This window comes from Tinamus guttatus, unplaced genomic scaffold, assembly GCF_059628265.1.
Source record: "Tinamus guttatus ecotype Peru unplaced genomic scaffold, ASM5962826v1 Tinamus_guttatus_pri_ptg000045l, whole genome shotgun sequence".
Taxonomy (NCBI): Eukaryota; Metazoa; Chordata; class Aves; order Tinamiformes; family Tinamidae; genus Tinamus; species Tinamus guttatus.
In genome coordinates this window covers 3,653,639-3,672,001 of record NW_028288579.1, presented here as the reverse complement: position 1 = coordinate 3,672,001, position 18,363 = coordinate 3,653,639, and the positions used below count along the sequence as shown (strand labels likewise).

Sequence of the window (18,363 nt, the reverse complement as noted above, 5' to 3'; positions counted from 1 at the left end):
GTTGGTGGCTAGATGGAAGCTAAGTGAAATCCTGTCCGTTCCATGAATGGTTCCACTTCCGGATCCTCCCGCGCAGGGCTGTCCTCTTCTGCCAATCTCTGGGACTGTTGGTTAATAAGGGTTGTTGTCCTCTTCTTATCCCAATTATTTAGGTCATGGCCTTTCTTCTCCTCCCTCTTCTCAGTGAGTGAGAGAGTCAGCAGAGAAATTGCCCCAAGGCGCAAGTGCTGGGCTGCCTTATCATCACTGCCAGCTACATTTGAGCTCTCTGCCCAGTATTTATGGCTAAATTCACCTAGGGTCTCTGGCCTTACTTCTTAAAGCTGCCCTACCCCCACTTCATTGCAAAAGCTGACAACTGTTCTGTTTTTAAAAACAGTCACAGTCATATCCAGATTACTGGAGTTTCAGAATAAAGGGGCATTTTCAAGAAGAAAAGCTTTCCACTTAAAATCCTTGGGACTGTGTTCATGTGTTTGTGCTTGCAGATGCATTAAACAGCCTCTATGAGTGGTGACATACCTAGAACAAGGCATGCTTAGATTTGACTGAAACTGTGAGAACGTATGGAAAACCATTTTGTGAGAAAATACAATTTTGTAGCCTTAGAAACTGTGGAGTTAGAGTTGGTGCTCACAGAGTGGCTATGAGGATGGAGAGCTGGGATTAATCTAAAGGGAGGCAACTGTACTAGCCAGGACAAAACAGGAGGGCTTCAGCAGAAAATTGATGAAGAAGATGAAGCAAGAGGAGGATGTCTTGTGACAGCAAGTGGATTTGCCCATTTAGCCCCCAAAACCATCATGAGTTTGCTTGGGGTGGAGAAAGATCACTCAAAAGGTTTCAGATATGACCGTGGGACTACAGAAAGTTCTAAGACATCTTGGAGCAGTGCAGCATTTACCCTCATTGGAGGGTGACTCAGCACTCCATTATGTTCCCTTAATTTTATATTCAGTTTTCTAAGCGTTGGCGACAAAGCAATTTAGATAATATGGTCATATGGCAGAATCACCTTCTTTACAAATCAGAGTTGCATTAGCTAAAATAAAAAGTATGTCACCCTGAGTGCTTATTTTGCAGTGTATAAAATAATCATTGTGCGAGATCGGGAAGAAATTGCTTCTTTCCATCGCCAAAGCCAATGTAACTGTGCAACATGGCTTTTTGTGTCTTCCTCTGAGGTTGCTGGTTACGGCTGCTCTTGAGACTGGGCAGATCTCACCGCTGTGCACGGATATTGTCTGTAGCCTCATGCATTAATAATAGCATATGATATAATAGCTCCTCGTGGTTTGTGTATTCAAGAGAAAACATTCTGTTGTAATGATGTGAGCTGTATATTTGTGGATACGTGAGGACTGCTCAGTCTATCCCCTCGTAAAGACCTGTGATATGTGAAATACAAGAATTCCTGTTCTCTACCTGCCTCTGCTTCCTGAGCATACAAGGTCACAGGAATAATGTCCTGGGAAATTTCAAGGTGTCACTCCAGGTTTACGTAGTGTTTTGTCATTCGTTAAGGAAAGGTATCAGGGTAATCCAACTTTTTGTTTCATCTTTCAAGATGTATTACATGATTCTGGAGCAATTACTCCTCTAGGAATTAAACTTCGGAGAGCAAATAGCTGATTTGCTCTGTTTCCAATTGATGATTTAAATCGAATGATCATTTCAAGGCCAGTGACAGATTTCAGCCTTCCACAAACAACTCCTTAAGTGAACAGGATACACAAACTCGGGTAAAAAACACTTTCCACCTCTCAGGAGCAACCCATAGATTGAATGGTCATTCCATTGCATTCTTCCTGTCAGCATAACACCACAGACTTGAACAGAAGTTGAATAAAAGCCAGCACAGTGAACACAAAGAGAAATTTCCATTGGCTTCTGCTACTGTGGATAATACCCTTAGAGAATCGGGGTCAAACCTTCAGCTGTTGTAAGCTGGCATCTTTCCATTCAGCTAGCTCTTCATGTCTACAGTGGGTATTCCAAGCACCTGGAATTTCCTTTCCCTTCCTATGCCCCACTCATTCTGTTCTTCCGATTGGTTTTACAGGCTCAGCGCTCTGAGTATGAGTGGACTTTAGTTGTGATGGTCAAGTTTCCCTAGCAATACTTCTTTTTTTTTCCAGTTTAGTGTGCAGAAAGACTAATGATGCTCATGGAAGAATCTAAAGTGAGGATCAGGTTTTGAAAGCACTCTACTTAGAACTTAGTGTTCAGATTTATTACATTTCCATTCATCTGTAAAGAAACACACCCTCATTTTATATTAATATGAAGAGTTTTCAATGATATTCCTCTCTCATCAGAATGATTTTCATGCTGTATTCAGTAAGATTCTGACATTTGAACTCATTTTGCTTTGAAGTCACCATCATTCAAATTGTCACAGCTCGACAGCACAGTAGGGTAACTGGATGCTTCTCAAATTAATGCTCAAGGACTCAAGTTTCACTATATGTAGCCACCAGCTTAACTAAATGTGACATTCTGTATGCCTTCTGGTAGTCACTAACTGAACTCTAAAGTCCTGAGCAACTACTGCGATCTACAAAAAAGACTGTTATGGATAGGAATAATTTGCAGAGATGAATAAGAAGCTGAGTCGAGGACCACGCACTACAGAAACACGCGTTGCTAATCGTATAAAAACCTAAAGCATGTATTGATTTTTAGGTAGCTCTGTGCACTTAATCAAGAACCTGGTGAGAGCTTCTAACATTGTTAAATTTTTTTTTTTTTTTTTTGTTCTGTACTTCATTGCAAAAATAGAGTCATTAGCACTTAGGAAAAGGTGGCTTTTCTCCAGGGTGTGCTTCAAGACAAGCTCTTTCATGGACTAATAAGCACTGGTTCTCTTTAAAGATGGCTCAGAAGGAATGGGAGGAAGAAATGGCTGTAGTTTTTCCAATTGCCTCTCTGTGATAAATTAATAATGTGCAAGACACTGGCATAAAAATAATCCTTTCTTCCCTTCTAATCCAATCTTGCTTCTACCTTGTTTTCTTGAAAAAAATGGAGAACGGTAATGGATTGATCTAGTCCTTACTAATTCAAAAAAAAAAAAAAAAGAAAAAAGAAAATCAAAAAAAAATACATTGCTGGGAAATCCAGAAGATACAAATTCAGACTGGAGGTTCAGAGAGCATCATGGCAAGCAAGGAAAATGTAATACCTGGATCTTTGCCTAAATAGAGATGAGATCCTGATTCTTTTCAAGAAAGTCTCCTGGCATTTCTCAGAAGATTCTTTTTTTTACTACTATTGAAGATAATCAGAATGTAAAAAACAAAACAGAAGATGCCTGCTGATTATCAGACATTTTTGTTAAATGGCCCTATGTGGTTAGGCAGACTAAATGAAAATATTTTCCTCATAGTCATTTTTTTTTACATTTAATAAGATTTGCCAGTTTCGCTGAACTTAATACCGCTCGGGAAAAAAAAATTGCCAATTTTCCTGGAAAAATGCTGAGCTCTTCAATGAAGTCTAAATTTTTAGAAGAAACTTTTCAAGCTGCCTTCATCTACCATAAATTAAAAGGGCACAAGACCAGTCTGTCATCTTCAACAGTTATTTTTCATCCCCATTAAAAAATGGTGTGTACTGCTTACGGTTTATTACTATCTGTTTCTTTAAAAATATTGATGAATCATTGTTTGCAACAAGCATAATAAAGCATTTTAAAATGGTCGGCTAAGAGGTTATACGGGTATCAGCTAGGACAGTTCTAATCTCCTAATTTTATCTATTAGTGGGTCCTGTGGGACTAGCTGACATTAAAGTGTCAGACTCCCAGCTCAAAGGTGAACTCTAGGAAAAAATATATTGGATTTTAATAAAACTTTCCTCAAAGGTCAGCCTCTCTAAGGTACAAAATCAATCTTCTTTCCTTCCTTCTTTCTCAGTCTGTGTTCTCATTACTTCAGTAAATTCTGATAGTCTTGAACAATTTTCTATTTCCTTTTTTCCCTCCGCACCCTTATTACAGCATCTATCTATCTATGGTCATTATTTTACCCAACACTATTATTTGGATTCCTTTCTTCCCATTTCAACACTTCATTCTGGAAGGTGGTTTAAAGTTTGGGAAGAATAAAGCTTTGGTGTCAAGTCCTTACAAAAATGCCTGAGGTTTCTCCTGGTTTTATTTCCCCCTCTTACCCAGCAGCTACACTCTGTCTTGCCCAGCACTCAGTTAAAGTTTGCCAAGTGATAACCTTAGTACCATGGCACTTTGCAGAAAACACTGTCCTTCTAAGCTCTGTGTCCTTGTACAGCACTCTCTTTTACTGTCATTTGCCTTCCTCCCTCCCTCCCTCCCTCCCTCCCTTTTTTTTTTTTTTTTTTAAGGCAGAATCACTGATGTCTAAGAAAGCACCTGCACAGAGCTGAAGATACCCAGATCTAGACTCAAGCTGCTATTTCAGGTTACTAGTGCTCAGTTGCTCCATCTCCTGCCCTGCAGAACAGGCCCAGGCGCTGCCTTGGTGCCGCAGAGCCACACGGCAGCTGGCAGCAAGTGACAGTGGCTGTTTGCCCCGCGGGTAGGAGTCTGCAAACAGGAGCTTGCAATGCTCACATCCTGCTCCGTGCACTTACGTGGGCATAGACATCTGCGCAGAGCCATGAGCTGCTTCCCCGCTGCTTAGATGGAGAAAAAGAAGATTTTTTGTTGTTGTTGGGAACGTGTATGTGCATTACTAGGAAGCCCATGAGCACTGGAGTGGCTCATGCGAACCAGGAGCTGAACAGGATGAGAACCTGGCAGAGGTTTGGATGGAGCCCTGCACCCTTAGGGAGACCTGGAAAGGCCTGTCAAGAAAGATGATATATGGACATTCTCTTTTAAGATTAATATTTCAGTGGAAGAGAGTTGGCAACACGAGTAAAAATTTTACTGCTGGAGTTGTTATTTTGTACTGATTGTATTTTTAAAGATTTTTTTTCTACCAGGGAGAGGCAGACATTTTGTTATTGCTATGTATTAATCAAAAGGACTGAAAAATATTGCAGGCCCCATTCTGGCTTCTTTGTGGACTTAAAAGGTTCTAAGGATGGAAATTAGACTCTGCGCTTTTACATGCTAGAAATTTAACATTAATACAGTTTGAGCTCATACTTTTGATGTGTGTTACACATCGGAGACACTTATCTGTGTACTTCAAAGTCAGAATTTTCTTTTTGAGAAAATGAGGATAAACTAAAACTTTCATTGGACCTTCAGAAGTGAGCTTCGCTCTGCTGATCTGAAGAGATTTTTCTTAGGACAATAACCTGCCTTAACACAGAATCTCAGATTTTTCAGTCGCATGCAATGTTAGCATTACTACATTAGAAGTTTCTTTTACATAAGCCATAAAAGGTACACCACCATTTTTTAGAGCTTTAAAGGATCCCACAGCAGCCTTAATTAAAAATATATTTGCTTTGTATATTTAATTCAGCCTCCAATGCTTTTCATGTAGTGTTAAAGTCAGTTGAAAGAAAACCTCTGCTTTTATAACCTTTTTTTTTTTACCAACTCAGCACTGCAGTCATTTCATTTTTAAAGTTACTTACTAAATCTCACTTGAAAAAAATTGATCCGTGGAGGTGTGCAATATCTGCCCTTCAAAGGGAAACCTGCTGCTACCCCTCTCAGTGCAGGCCTGAGCAAAGAGCATGTTCAGCTCTTTATTTAAAAGCTCTTTATTCATGTTATCAGCCAATTTGTTGAATGTTTGTTTACCGAAGGAGATTTTTACATTCTGATTTTCAAAAGTGTGTGTCTCTTCCCCTTATTTGTTTTAATAGCTATTTTGCATTTTCTCTAAATGTGTGGTAAAAGTAATGGTGATTGTTATAAGCAGCGAATCCAAGGTCTTCCTATGGATCCTTGGCTGTGTGACAGTTCTCAGCACTGATCTGCACGTTGCCAATGTTTATAATTTTATAATCCTCATCACACTTCAGTTCCTTAAACTTTCAACTTTGGGGGCATGGTGATGACAGGAGTCCATTTTCATTGAAAAAAAATGCATGATAAGGTTACAAAAGAATGGAAAACATGGGGAAATAAATATTTTGCACCTGAATTATGATTTTTAAGTTATCCATGTTTGCAATGCAGCAATTCTAGGCACACTGGTATTAATACTTTGAATAAAACCACAGGTTTTACTATGAATAATACCTTCTAATAGAAAATGTTGTCAGCAGTGGAAAGTCCCCAGGATTATATCCTATTATACCTATTGTCTCCTGTTTCCTTAGCACGTGGGGCCCCAAGGGCCTCCTACCCTGTGCCACAGCCAGCCTGAGCTCCCAAGGGTTAAAGTCCTGGCATTTCTTCCGCTTGGTATTTCCAAATCTCCCCTCGGGCCCATGCGGCGTTCGTGCCAAAATGCTTTATTATTATACAAACATAGTTGAAGAGTAGGAGGACGGGTAAAAGCAGGGCGGCGGGGCGGGTAGGAGGGAAGCCCTTTGCCTGTGTTTTGTCCTCCGGCAGCGCGGCGAGGCGCTAACCCTGCCACCTCACCACTATTAATACCCACGAGGGATACTTAAAGGGCGCGACCGGCGCCGCCGGGCGAAGCTGCCACGCGGCGCCCGACGGGCTCGCCGTTATTTCTTGTGAGGGCAGCGAGGCGGGCGCCAACCCGCCGGGACCCCCGGGCGGCCTGAGGCCGGGCCCGGCGATGGCCCCCGCGCCGGCGGCTGCCGCTCACCCTCCGCGCGGCCGGTGTTTTTCCACAGCAGCGTTGAGGCGAGGGCTGTGCCATTCGCCCCCTTCTCCCCCCTCCCCAGTACCCAGTGACTTTTATTTCTTTTTTTTTCCCCCAAACCGGGCTTTGACGTCGACGTCCTCGATACGGAGTGACCAATCAGGCGCTTCCCGAGGCGGGAAGGCACCCAATCGCGCAGCGTTGCTACCTGCGCGCTGTATTTTTAGCACTGGCGAGGCGGGGTGGGGGGGGAACTGGGCTCTGCGCCCCCCTTCTGTGAGGGCAGCGGCCACAGCGGCGGGGCCTCGCAGTGCCCCGGCCGCGGGGCGCCCGGATCCCGCCGCCCCCCTCTGCAGGTGGTTCGGGGTCGCCCCCTTGCCGTGAGAGGCTGTGAGGTGCCCTTGTCCCCCACGCCGGAGCGGCGCTCGGCGCTCCCGCCGCCCCCTCGGGCCGCCTCCCCGGGCGGCGGTCATGGGAGATGTAGTTCAGCGCCCCCTCCCGCCTTCCCTGCAGACACGAGGGGCGGGAGGGCAGGGTTTGACGTAGGCGGTGACGCCACCGTGCTGCGAGCTGACGTCGAGCGCGCCCCCTCCACGCCACGCGGGGGGGGAGGGGAAGGAGGCAGGCGCACGCGCGTGGAGGGACAGGGCGGTGCCGTGAGGGGGCGGGGCCACGCAGACGGTGGGCGTGGCCTGGCTATGGGCGTCTGAGCGGGAGGGCGGTGGCCGGTGGGCGAGGCCGGGCGGAGGGGGCGGAGCAAGAGAGGCCATATATAGGGGCGCGCGCGGCGGGCGGGCAGGAGCAGAAGGCGGCGAGCTGCGGTGGCTGGGTGCGCCCGCCGAGGGGGTGTGAGCAACGCAGCCCTCCCCCCCTTCCCTCCCCCCCCTTTTTTTTTCCAACCCTCCCCCTCCCTCTCTTTTTTTTTTTTTTTTTTTTCTTTCTCCCTTCTTGTTGCTCTTCTTTCCCCTCCCGTCCTCGCCGAGGGAGCCGGCTCTCGGAGATGGGGGTCGGGTGCTGAGCCACCCTCCCCCGCCCCCGCCACAAGCACTCACACCCCCGCTGGGATTTGTTTGCACTACCCCCCGCCCCGCACACCCACCCGGGTGAGTACCGCTCGCTGAGGGCGGGGGGCGGCCCGGGCCGGCGTGGGGAGCCCCCAGGGGAGCCCTGGGCCGAAGGGAAGCGGCGCTCAGGAGGCTCCGCGTTGAGACGAAAAGGGCTGAGGCGGCCCCGGCGCCGGGGCGGCCGCGCCGGGAGGCGAAGGGGCAGCCGGAGCCCCTGGCCCAAGCGGCCGCAGGGCTCGGCCGCGGGAGGCTCCCTCCCGAGGCGCTCCTGGACGCGCTGGGGCTGGGAGGGGTGAGCGTTGCCGGCTGACTAATAACCGCTGCTCGCGCCAGGCCTCGTCGGGCAGCGCGGGCAGCCCCCCTGGGGACCCTGCCGGCCTTGGGGGGGGACGTCGCCGAGCCCAGGCCTGTGCGAGGGGCCTCGCCGCAACCGCCCCCGCTTCTTCCAGCCGCCCCCCTCCCCCTTCTTCATTTTCTATTTTACGGGCTCAAAAATTGCTTCTCTTCCTCCTGCTGCTGCTGCCGGAGCACCCAGGGCTGTGAGCAGAAATCTAATGAGACCCGATCGCCTGGTTATGTAACTCCCCACACACTGCTATGGCTCCTGCTTCCAGCCCCCGCTGCCACTGCCTTGCTCTTGGAGTCGTTAATGTGCTTGGGTTCCTTAAAAATAGTCTCCCTATCCATTTAAAGAAAAAAAAAAGGAAAAAAAAAAAGCTTGGAATGATCGAGCTGGTTTGTTTAATCAGCTGCTTATACCATGAATCAGTTTGGGGCTTAGAAGAATTTATGTCTGCCCAGTGCCTTGAAAGGATCATTTCTTTCCTAAAGGACGTGGAGGAGGGGAAACAAAACAGATGGATTAATAAATCATTTTTTAAATGTCCCTTTTAACCATCCAATCAGCTTTTCTGTACTGAATATGTCCCTTTTGTAAATATCTTCTGTTTGCCCTTGATCTTTTCCTTATCCCCACCCAGTGCTGATCCAGCAAACGTTTAAAGGTCGCCTTATCATGTAAGCTTTCAAACTATGCCCATACCATGTTGAGGGCAACACAAGTGGCTTGGAAATAGGGGTTCAGACTTTAAAAGGAGATTATGTGCAGCCATAAAAAAAATCTATTCACATTTTAATAGGATCTTAATATTGACTTTTTTTTCTCTAATCTTTAGTGAAAGATATACAATTTTTTTTTACCTAGTGATGCAGTGCAGGGAAGCACACCATTAACCAAAATGCTGGGCATTTAACTTGAGCCAATATATTTATATTTTTTGACTGGAACTTCTTATACAGTGCTTTCTTCTTTGGTCAAGCACCTTATGCTAAGGTATTGCAGGATTTTCATTGCAGTACATATTTTAATACTTGATTTTAGTCCTTTGTCTAACTTTAGGTAGCTAATTTCTCTTTCGTCCTTTGTGAAGGAGTGACAACCATATTTTATATTAAATATAAAATGGAGTCACACAGCGAGAGAAAAGCAATTGCTTTGACTGAGGCTATCGAAAGCCTTCCTGGCTGTAGTAACTTTTGGAAATCCTGGTTCTAGATAAAAGTAGGCATTTGTAGACATGTGTATATGTAATATGCATATATTACATTTGATGCATGTATATAAAAGAATTGTAGAAAGGGAAAAATGTGATTTTTTTGCAATGATTTAATAGTTATTGCTACCTTTGTCGCAGAAAATGCGTCTGTGGTCTGTGTTACGATTATTTTATTAATTCTAAGAAAAGAAAAATTTCTTGTATATGTGCAGTGGACATTTTCTCTTCAGTTAGTATGTTTTCAGCAGTGCACAGTTGATGCAGATGCTTGCCTTGAACTTAAATGTAGCACAATTTGAATTATTTGTGTGAAAACCTCTGAATCAACTGTTAATATTTTTGTAATTCTCTAACTTAAAATGCAACCAATATGTTTGCAAACTTTAAATGATAAATGACCCTTAAACCAAGACCTTTCAAGCTAAGCTAATAGCCTGGTGCTAAATTTTGCAGCTGAGTACTATAAATCATCCAAAATAGGGGTTGGTAATTGAACCCTTGACAGGCCTGGCAGTTCTGTGATGTCTTAGAAATTATACTTGCTGGTTTGTGAATAACTGAACTGCAAGCTCATAGGATTTTGAAATACCCCATGCTGTATATATAAACACATGCCTAGTGCCTCTTCAGCAGTGTTGTTTGTAAGTCACGCTGAAGGTAGTTGACATACTCACCCTTCATGGGCATGAACAAAAGCAGTTTGGTGCAATTGTTTTCACTTAAAAGGTAACCTATGTAGAAAGTGAAGCTAAAAGAATAGGTCTTGGATCTGATCTTATGTTTTCCTTATTTGGATGTGTTTGCTTTTGTTTTTTTCTTAAAGGAACAAGAGCACTCAAGGTGAAGGATAATAATCAACTAGAATCAGCACTTTGAATGAAATTTTGTTTCCCTGTGGCATCTTGAACACTTCTTCGGGTTTTGAAACAGACTTATAACTTTGTGGCATAGCAGCTATGCAGCTTGAAATCCAAGTAGCACTCAATTTTATTATTTCATATTTGTACAATAAGCTTCCCAGACGACGTGTCAACATTTTTGGTGAAGAGCTTGAAAGACTTCTTAAGAAGAAGTATGAAGGGCACTGGTATCCAGAAAAGCCATACAAAGGATCAGGGTTTAGATGTATACATATAGGGGAGAAAGTGGACCCGGTTATAGAACAAGCATCCAAAGAGAGTGGTTTGGACATTGATGATGTTCGTGGCAACTTGCCTCAGGATCTTAGTGTTTGGATTGACCCATTTGAGGTTTCATACCAAATCGGTGAAAAGGGACCAGTGAAAGTGCTTTATGTGGATGATAATGAAAATGGATGTGAGTTGGATAAGGAAATCAAGAACAGCTTTAACCCAGAGGCCCAGGTGTTCATGCCAATTAGTGACCCAGCATCTTCAGTGTCTAGTTCTCCTTCTCCTCCCTTTGGTCACTCTGCTGCTGTGAGCCCGACTTTCATGCCCCGCTCCACTCAGCCTTTAACCTTCACCACTGCCACATTTGCTGCCACCAAGTTTGGCTCGACCAAAATGAAGAATAGCGGCCGTAGCAACAAGGTCGCCCGCACTTCTCCCACCAACCTTGGCTTGAATGTCAATGAGCTGTTGAAGCAGAAAGCCCTTTCCTCCTCCATGCACTCTCTCTATGGGCTTGGCCTAGGCAGTCAGCAGCAGCAACAGCAGAAGACTTCTGCCCTTTCTCCTAATGCCAAGGAGTTCATTTTCCCCAACATGCAGGGTCAAGGTAGTACCAGTAGCATATTTCCTGGTGACAGCCCCCTTAACCTCAGTCCTCTCCAGTACAGTAATGCCTTTGATATGTTTGCAGCCTATGGAGGTCTAAATGAGAAGTCTTTTGTGGATGGCTTGAATTTTAGTTTAAACAACATGCAGTATTCTAACCAGCAATTCCAGCCAGTTATGGCTAACTAAAAATAAAAATGAAATACAACTAAATACAATTGTACAAGTTTAAATGCACGTACCCAAGGGTGTATCTTTTTTTCCACCTCTTGAGATTTTTTTTAAAGCTTGTAGTATGAATACATTCAAGCTTGGTTAGATGAATACAACATGCATCATTTTTTTTCATTTGCCAACCAAGCACAAAATTATTTTATACTGACTGTACATTACAAAAAATATACTCTCAAAATATGGCCTCTTACAGTATTTAAGATATAGCAAGGACATGGCTGATTTTTTTCGTATATATATATAAAAACACCTATGTATATATATTTAAAAAATTGGCACTAATAGGTGGGTTTATTGGTCTTTTTCTAATTGTATAATTTAATTTAGTACAAAGTTTGTAAAATATCAGAGTATATATATTGTTTCTACAACATGGTATTGCATTTATATCTTTTTACTACAGTGATCTGTGACAGCTGCAGCAGCTTCATGTTGTATTTTTTTTACTGAAATTGTAAGATATCCATCTTAAAGACATCAATTCTAAAAAGGTAAAAAAATTGTGTACAGAATATTCCTTAGTGGTGGAATTAAAATGTACGAAATATTTGCTTTTTTCAGAAGAAACACAAATTGTATTTTCTGTTAAAGGTTTAAAGATTTTTGCTATATATTATGGAAGAAAATGTAATCGTAAATATTAATTTTGTACCTACATTGTGCAATACTTGAAAAAAGGTATAAAAGTATTTTGAGTCAGTGTCTTACATGTTAAGAGGGACTGAAATAGTTTATATTAAGTTTGTATTAAAACTCTTTAAAATTAAATGACTGTGGTCTTTGTTTTTACTGCTGTGCTGAAGGTCAGTGCTGCGTTTATTGTGTTGTCAGTGCTAATGATGCACAAAAGTCTGACTCAGTGCTTCACAAAGGAGTGATGGAAAGGGCTGCTGTGTTGATGCATCACAATAATGGGTGCCTTTACCTAAAATAGTTCTGACAAAGCACATAGTCTGATTAACACTTTAGTTGCATTTTTTGAGCAAATTTGCACTTGTTTTCCATTACTGAAATCAGAATATGATCAGTTATTTTTTTCCTTGGAGAATTAAGATTGCGAGCTATTTATATGTTGAGTTATGGTGTGATGTGATGTAGCCAGAAGGTACTCAGGTGATTCAGTGAATTCACTTTCTGTGTAATCAAAGTGGATTTGAACTATTCTCTTGGGAGGTCATGGACCAAAGCATCAGCATTTTATTTCTGTATTAGGGATTAATAGCTCAGAAACGAGACTGAATAAAACTACTGATTTATAGTTCACTAAACTGATTGTAACCTTTCATTTTATATGCCTTAAAAAAAATAAAAAAGGAAAGAAATTAACGCAACTGCAATGTGACAGTCTAGGGCTTTATTTTAGTGGATTCCTCCAATGTTAATGTACTCAATTTTTCAAAATATGGATGTTCATGAGTGGAGGGAGAAATAATTCAGAGACTGACAAAACAACTGAGTTTTTCCAGGGCAATTTTGAATTTTTTTTTGTCCTTTTGATAAACAGCATCCATTGCTCATGGACATTGTCAAAAGGAAGAGAAAGTATTATTTCTTTAATCCTTAAATCTAACATAATTTTTTGCCATTGCTGTTACAGTTGCACAGAGAGAAAATACATGCTAAATGCATGGGCCTTTGCTTCATGATATCGAATTCTAAGCTAAAAAGGGAGTAAAGGTTTTTAATTTATCTGAATGTCCGGTTTCTGGCCCTGCTATTAGTTACGGAAAATCAGTTGTCACCTGCTTGGGACACTGCTTGGTTTTGCAGAAGAGAGATGCTGCACCCCTGTGCAGACCCAGCAGGGTTCAAGCAGAGCAGTGTTTTGCTGGAAGTAGACAAGTGCCGTAAGTAAAAAACGAGCGTGTTTGTCAACCCCGGGCTAAAATCTTTGCTCTGCTGTGGACAGGAGGAGGCCACGGAGCAGTGTTGGGCTATCAGGTGGCCTGAGTGGAGCTCCGAGACTGGCAATGCCATCAATTTCTAATGTCACGACAACCAATTCAAAGGCAGTAATTGGGCTGCTGTTTTGGGGCGTTCCTCTGTATTTAACTGACTTATTTTTACAGAGTTTGCCCTCTGGTTTATCTTTCTGCCTTGGACAGAACCATACTTAAAAGCCTCTAATTCAGTGTCTTATTTTAAGTAGCCGATTTTGCTTTAGAGGGAATAGGCTGCTGAAAGGCATCTAACAGAAACTGAAACAAAAATGGGGGTTAACTTACTGAAAAATATAGAATGTTAGATCTATACATTGTTGCTATTTGCATTCCTAAACTTTAAAGGCTTCTTAAAATTTTAATATTTGCAATATGGTAGTAATATCCTAGCTGCCTAGGAGGTTAAGAAGTTTTGATAGTGGAAATTATTCTGTGTTGTGCAGTATCTTTGTTCCTGTGATTTAAACCGCGATAGTTTGCCTTAAAGGCTGTCCAGCTCTGCCCTTTTGGGATTCATGCACTTTCCTAGCAATCAAGGAAAGATGGTGACTTCGAGGGAAGAAGAATCTCTGAAAACAAGGTTGCTTTTCGTGGCTGTCTTTGTTATGCAGCTGCATCTTGTGGATAGTAGTAAGCATGTTTTTGTTCTTCTACTGATTCTTAAGGATTTTTCAAAGTTATCGATGGCACTTTCTAAGGATACAAGCTGGAGAGAGAGCTCTCAGTATTCTTGAGGAATGTAAATGTGAAGCTTTTTATTTTTTTGTTTTCTTGTTGCTTACAGAGATTAAAGATTTTGGTAGTTTTTTTCATCCATTTATTTGACCTTTTCCTGAGGTTTAATGTTGAATTTCATGTTACATCAAACATTTACACTGCAGCATTCTGTTCTAAACATATGCCAAGTAACCCTCTTTTTTGACTTGCATGCATCCAGTATTCTGCTTTTGCAGCATGTTCTCGGGTAAGTGCGTTTGCTTTGAGAGGAATGACCTAGAGCGTGTGAAGGGGGAAAAGGAAGCGTTTACCCAGTCGTGCAAGTTCTTTCATTCATCTCTTAAGGACATGCAGTTTACTTCCTTGAAATTGCTGGTATAAGTTAAACCTCTGAAGCTGTCTTTAATTTACAAGTGAAAAGAATGGATAAAATGTCCCTCCTTGGTGCACCCTAGTGCATCCTGTCTCTTCATTCAAGGTCCCCACCCAAACATAAGTTATCTTTTTTTCTTAACACAATCTGAACTATTGATGTTCACTAATGCTGTGCTTAACTTTTTAATCTAAAACCAGGCCTAGACCCTGAACACAGTCGTGTTAGTAATTGCCATCTCTAAATTGGTGGTAGTGCCTGAGAACACAAGACGTTTTGTAGCATACCTGTCTCATCCAATGGTTCTTGCTTAAACCCACATCTTATGTAGATCTTTTAAAGGATAAAACTGTGTTGTCAAAATATTTATTTTTATAAAATGTCAGAAGTTATATTTACTGCTTTGTTTTTGCTATATGTTTAGTTTATGGAACCATATTCTTTGTTTTCCACACTGAGGATTAAACAAAAATGAGTGTAAAACCTGGGTTTACAAGACTGTGATGTGAATCCCAGGGGCACAGGTTAACCTGGCATTGGATTCTCAGCTAGTGTAAGGTTTTTTTAGTGCGTAGCTAACATGATTTATACCAATTGGGTCAAGACATGGAAGGTTCCATCCCTTTTTTTCAAAGTGGAAAATCGGCTGTTTCCCGTTGCTTGTACAATGTCTTGCTGCAGACAATCAAGCAGATGATTCCCCATCAAGAGCTCAGTCCCAAGCCCAGCTCTCTGGTCCTCCAAACTCCCCTTTGACCAGAGCAGACAAAAGCCCTTCACTAGCAAACAGCATTTCTGAAATATCAAGTAACCAAACAACTAGTTGTTGAATCAGCTCTTTGGACCAGCATAGGATCAATCCACAGCTCATTTGTTGAGCTGACACACTGGACTGTTCTATTAACGTTTCAGTAATAAATACCTCCGAGTTTGTAGTTGTCATTCTGGAGCACATGAAGAAAACCGACGGTTCAGCACTCCTTTTTTATATCATCAGCAAATTGATTTAAATTGTGTGTACAGAGCTGGCTACATTCCTCTCATGAGCTGCATAAAACATTTGCTAAGTTGAAGTGCCGGAGCTGTAAAGTCCTGCTGAAAGGACCATTTCCAGAAATCCGCAGGGGGAATGGTTAAACTGTTGCTGTGGCAGCGTGTGTGACTTTTGTCCTCTTGGCTTTATTTTAGTGAGCGTAGTAAGGGGTTTTGCTTTGCAGAAGGGAAAAAGCATTAAGCCTCGGGAACATAAACCACATTCCCTTTGGCACAATGTGTTCTTTACCTCACAGACAAAATATGATCAGGGTGCAGAATGAATAGCAGGTGTAAAATATTTTTAGAAAAACGCTGGCATACAGGGCAGATATTCCTCAATCCCCTTCCCTTCTTTCCCTGGGGTCTCTTGTTCATTAAAAACAAGCAGTAATATTGGTGACTGCAGTTTGGGGGAAACTTGCCGGAGTTTTCATTTGATAATTCAGCACTTCAGAGGCCTGAAATGAGAGATCCCTGCCCTCCTCTGAGAGCTGCAGCACCATCATATTGAAACCATCCACTGGCTATGTGCCCTCTTGGAGCTAGTTTATCTGCATTCTCTCTATCCGTTAGCTTAAAGATTACCCATTGCATAAAATAAGGGAGTTCTGAGAAAATAGTGCCTTAATTACTAGTTAGTGTCTGTGTGAAGTTCTCTCTCACTAATCACTGTGCTTCATCGGTCTTTCACACTGTTACTCTTTGCTGCCAGATTCCACTTCTCTAATCTCATTTTTTTCAGTTGCTCTTCTATGTATTCGTGCCCAGAACTGCTGTATGATGGGCTGAAAGTCACCCTCTTGCTCCACTCCTTTTGGGCTAAGATTTGACTTTCATCTCTAAACTTCCCCCAGATGAGCCTATAAACCAATAATGGAGGAAGCATGAACTTAGTTCAAGTTTGTTCAAGACTGGATGGCAGAAGACATGGTTTTAAAACCTACTGCATGTTCAGAGCACAGCTAAAGATTATACGGGCTGCTCATGCTCTTCTAAAACTCGTTGAGTTTGTTGCTCAGGCAGCTTCATTGTGTAATGCAAAAGCCTGGATGATCTTGGTTGTGTTGATGGAAATCAAAGATAGCAGCTTGGTACTGAGCATCATGGAGCAGGTTTCAAATCAGGCACCCCAGGTTCCAATTCTGGGCAAATTGCTGCCCTTTTCTGTGTTGGTTTGCCCTTCTGTATGTTGAAATTCAGTTTTAGCAAGTGTTAGACAGTAACCGGATACACTTCTCCCTCACCTCTTGATTAGGAACCTTATCCAAATGCTGTAAATACCCCAGGATCATAATCTGGGGTGATCTGTCATTCCCTCCTCTCACGGCCTTATATCTCTCTGGCCTCTCTGGGTCTCTCTCACCGTATGGTTCAGCTAAGATGTATCAGATAACCTTTATTTTGAAATAAGGCATGCATCAAAAAGTAAAGCACTTGTTTTTCGATGTCTGATAGAGTCTGATTCATCCACAATCAGAGCCAAAAGCTTTCAAAGCAGTAAAATCTCACATACTGACTATTGTGATTCTGTGAAAGAATTTCTGTGGGTGTTTCTATAGATATATAAGTATATATTCCTCCAGTACAAATCATGTGACAATTTTACACCAGCCTACTCACTGAAGTTGCTGCTAGTCAAAATTAGACTTGCATACAGATTTCACAAAATATAATAAATTTCCCTTTGTTTTTCAGTTTTCTACAAGGTTAAGAAACCCATGGGCAAGTATAGACGGCTGAGTTGTGCCACTGCCTGTGTAATGGACTGTCAGTGCAATCTTAAACAGAGTGCTTCAGCTTCAGTGAAAATTGTAGCTACGTCTCGAAAACCTCTACTAACTCCCTGTTGAGTCTCAGATGTCCTAAGTACCTGCACTTGCTTTGGAAGTCAACAAGTTCTCAGCTTTTCTCTCTCAAAATCAGTCAGGTATATGTAGCACCTCAGTGTTTGGAAACCTCAGAGGAGAAGTGCAAAATTCTTGGCTACAGCTGAAAATGTTAACACAGGGAACAGATATTTGTGAATTTTGTGTTATTTTTATAAACTTCTTTACGCCATAGCTGGTATTTTACTTAAAAAGTGTTGGTATTTCATTTGTAAGTAATGCATAATGATCTCCATTTAGGCCTTCTGGACTGCTATCGTGAGGTCCTTGAAGACTCATTTCATTCCTGTCAAACAAAAGCACTTCAGAAAATGCAATTGAGTTCTTCAAGAATATTTTAGAAATGATGAGATAATCATAAGTAATAATCAACTTTACAGCATATTAATTTATCTTCTGGGCATAGATTTAAGTAGATTTAAGAATTACCTGGCTTTTCTCTGCAAATCTGCTAAGAGTTTAATTTTTTATGTGAAAGCTTAGATCTTCATGAAATCACAGGTTCCCTGGGACTGGTGCTTCACAGGAAATACAAAATATCTAAAGGCCAGTGATGAATGCAGGAGCATTAGCCATGACTACAGCTGCCTAAAGGGAATCAGGTTTCTAGTGGCTATAGCATGTGAGAGCTACCAACTGCACTGCTGCCGGCTGCTTCTTTAATGATGATGTGCAGCTTGCGTCACACATTTAACAGCCTGTGATGTCAAGAACCAAGGGCAACCTACCCAAATTAGCTCGTATAGCAAAAGGGACAGAAACAGTGCTCTGTAAGAGACACTTTTCACTGAACAACCCTTGCATGTCTTGCCTCCCAGCCTTGACCTTCAAGGAAGATCTGCAAAACTGCTTCAAAAGACAATCCAAAGTACTGGAAGTTATGACTCTAGGATATAAAAATCACATGGATATTCATTAGATGTTACATTATAACTTCTGCTACCACTAGCCATTCCTGGGCAATAATTATTCCTGTCTCTCCCAAGCCTTCTCTTTGTGCCATAAATGACATTATCAGCTGGCCTCTGACTGGTATCCTCCCTTTGATCCACACCAATCATCCTTTCTGTCAAGTCACCTAATTCATTAATATAATGAAG

General features: G+C 42.2%; 1 protein-coding gene across 1 annotated transcript; it reads left to right on the top strand.

The window, feature by feature from the left end:
* The first annotated feature begins 7,654 nt into the window (after window positions 1–7,654).
* Window positions 7,655–11,747, top strand: TOB1 (transducer of ERBB2, 1). The gene is made up of 2 exons (XM_088538246.1): window positions 7,655–7,822; window positions 10,163–11,747. Exon 2 carries the CDS (start codon window positions 10,296–10,298, stop codon window positions 11,265–11,267), a length of 972 nt encoding a protein of 323 aa, XP_088394372.1. The 5' UTR covers window positions 7,655–7,822; window positions 10,163–10,295; the 3' UTR covers window positions 11,268–11,747.
* Window positions 11,748–18,363: the final 6,616 nt, after the last annotated feature.

Coding starts and splice junctions, on each gene's coding strand:
- TOB1 (XM_088538246.1), top strand. CDS start 10,296: ATGCAGCTTGAAATCCAAGTAGCACTCAATTTTATTATTTCATATTTG.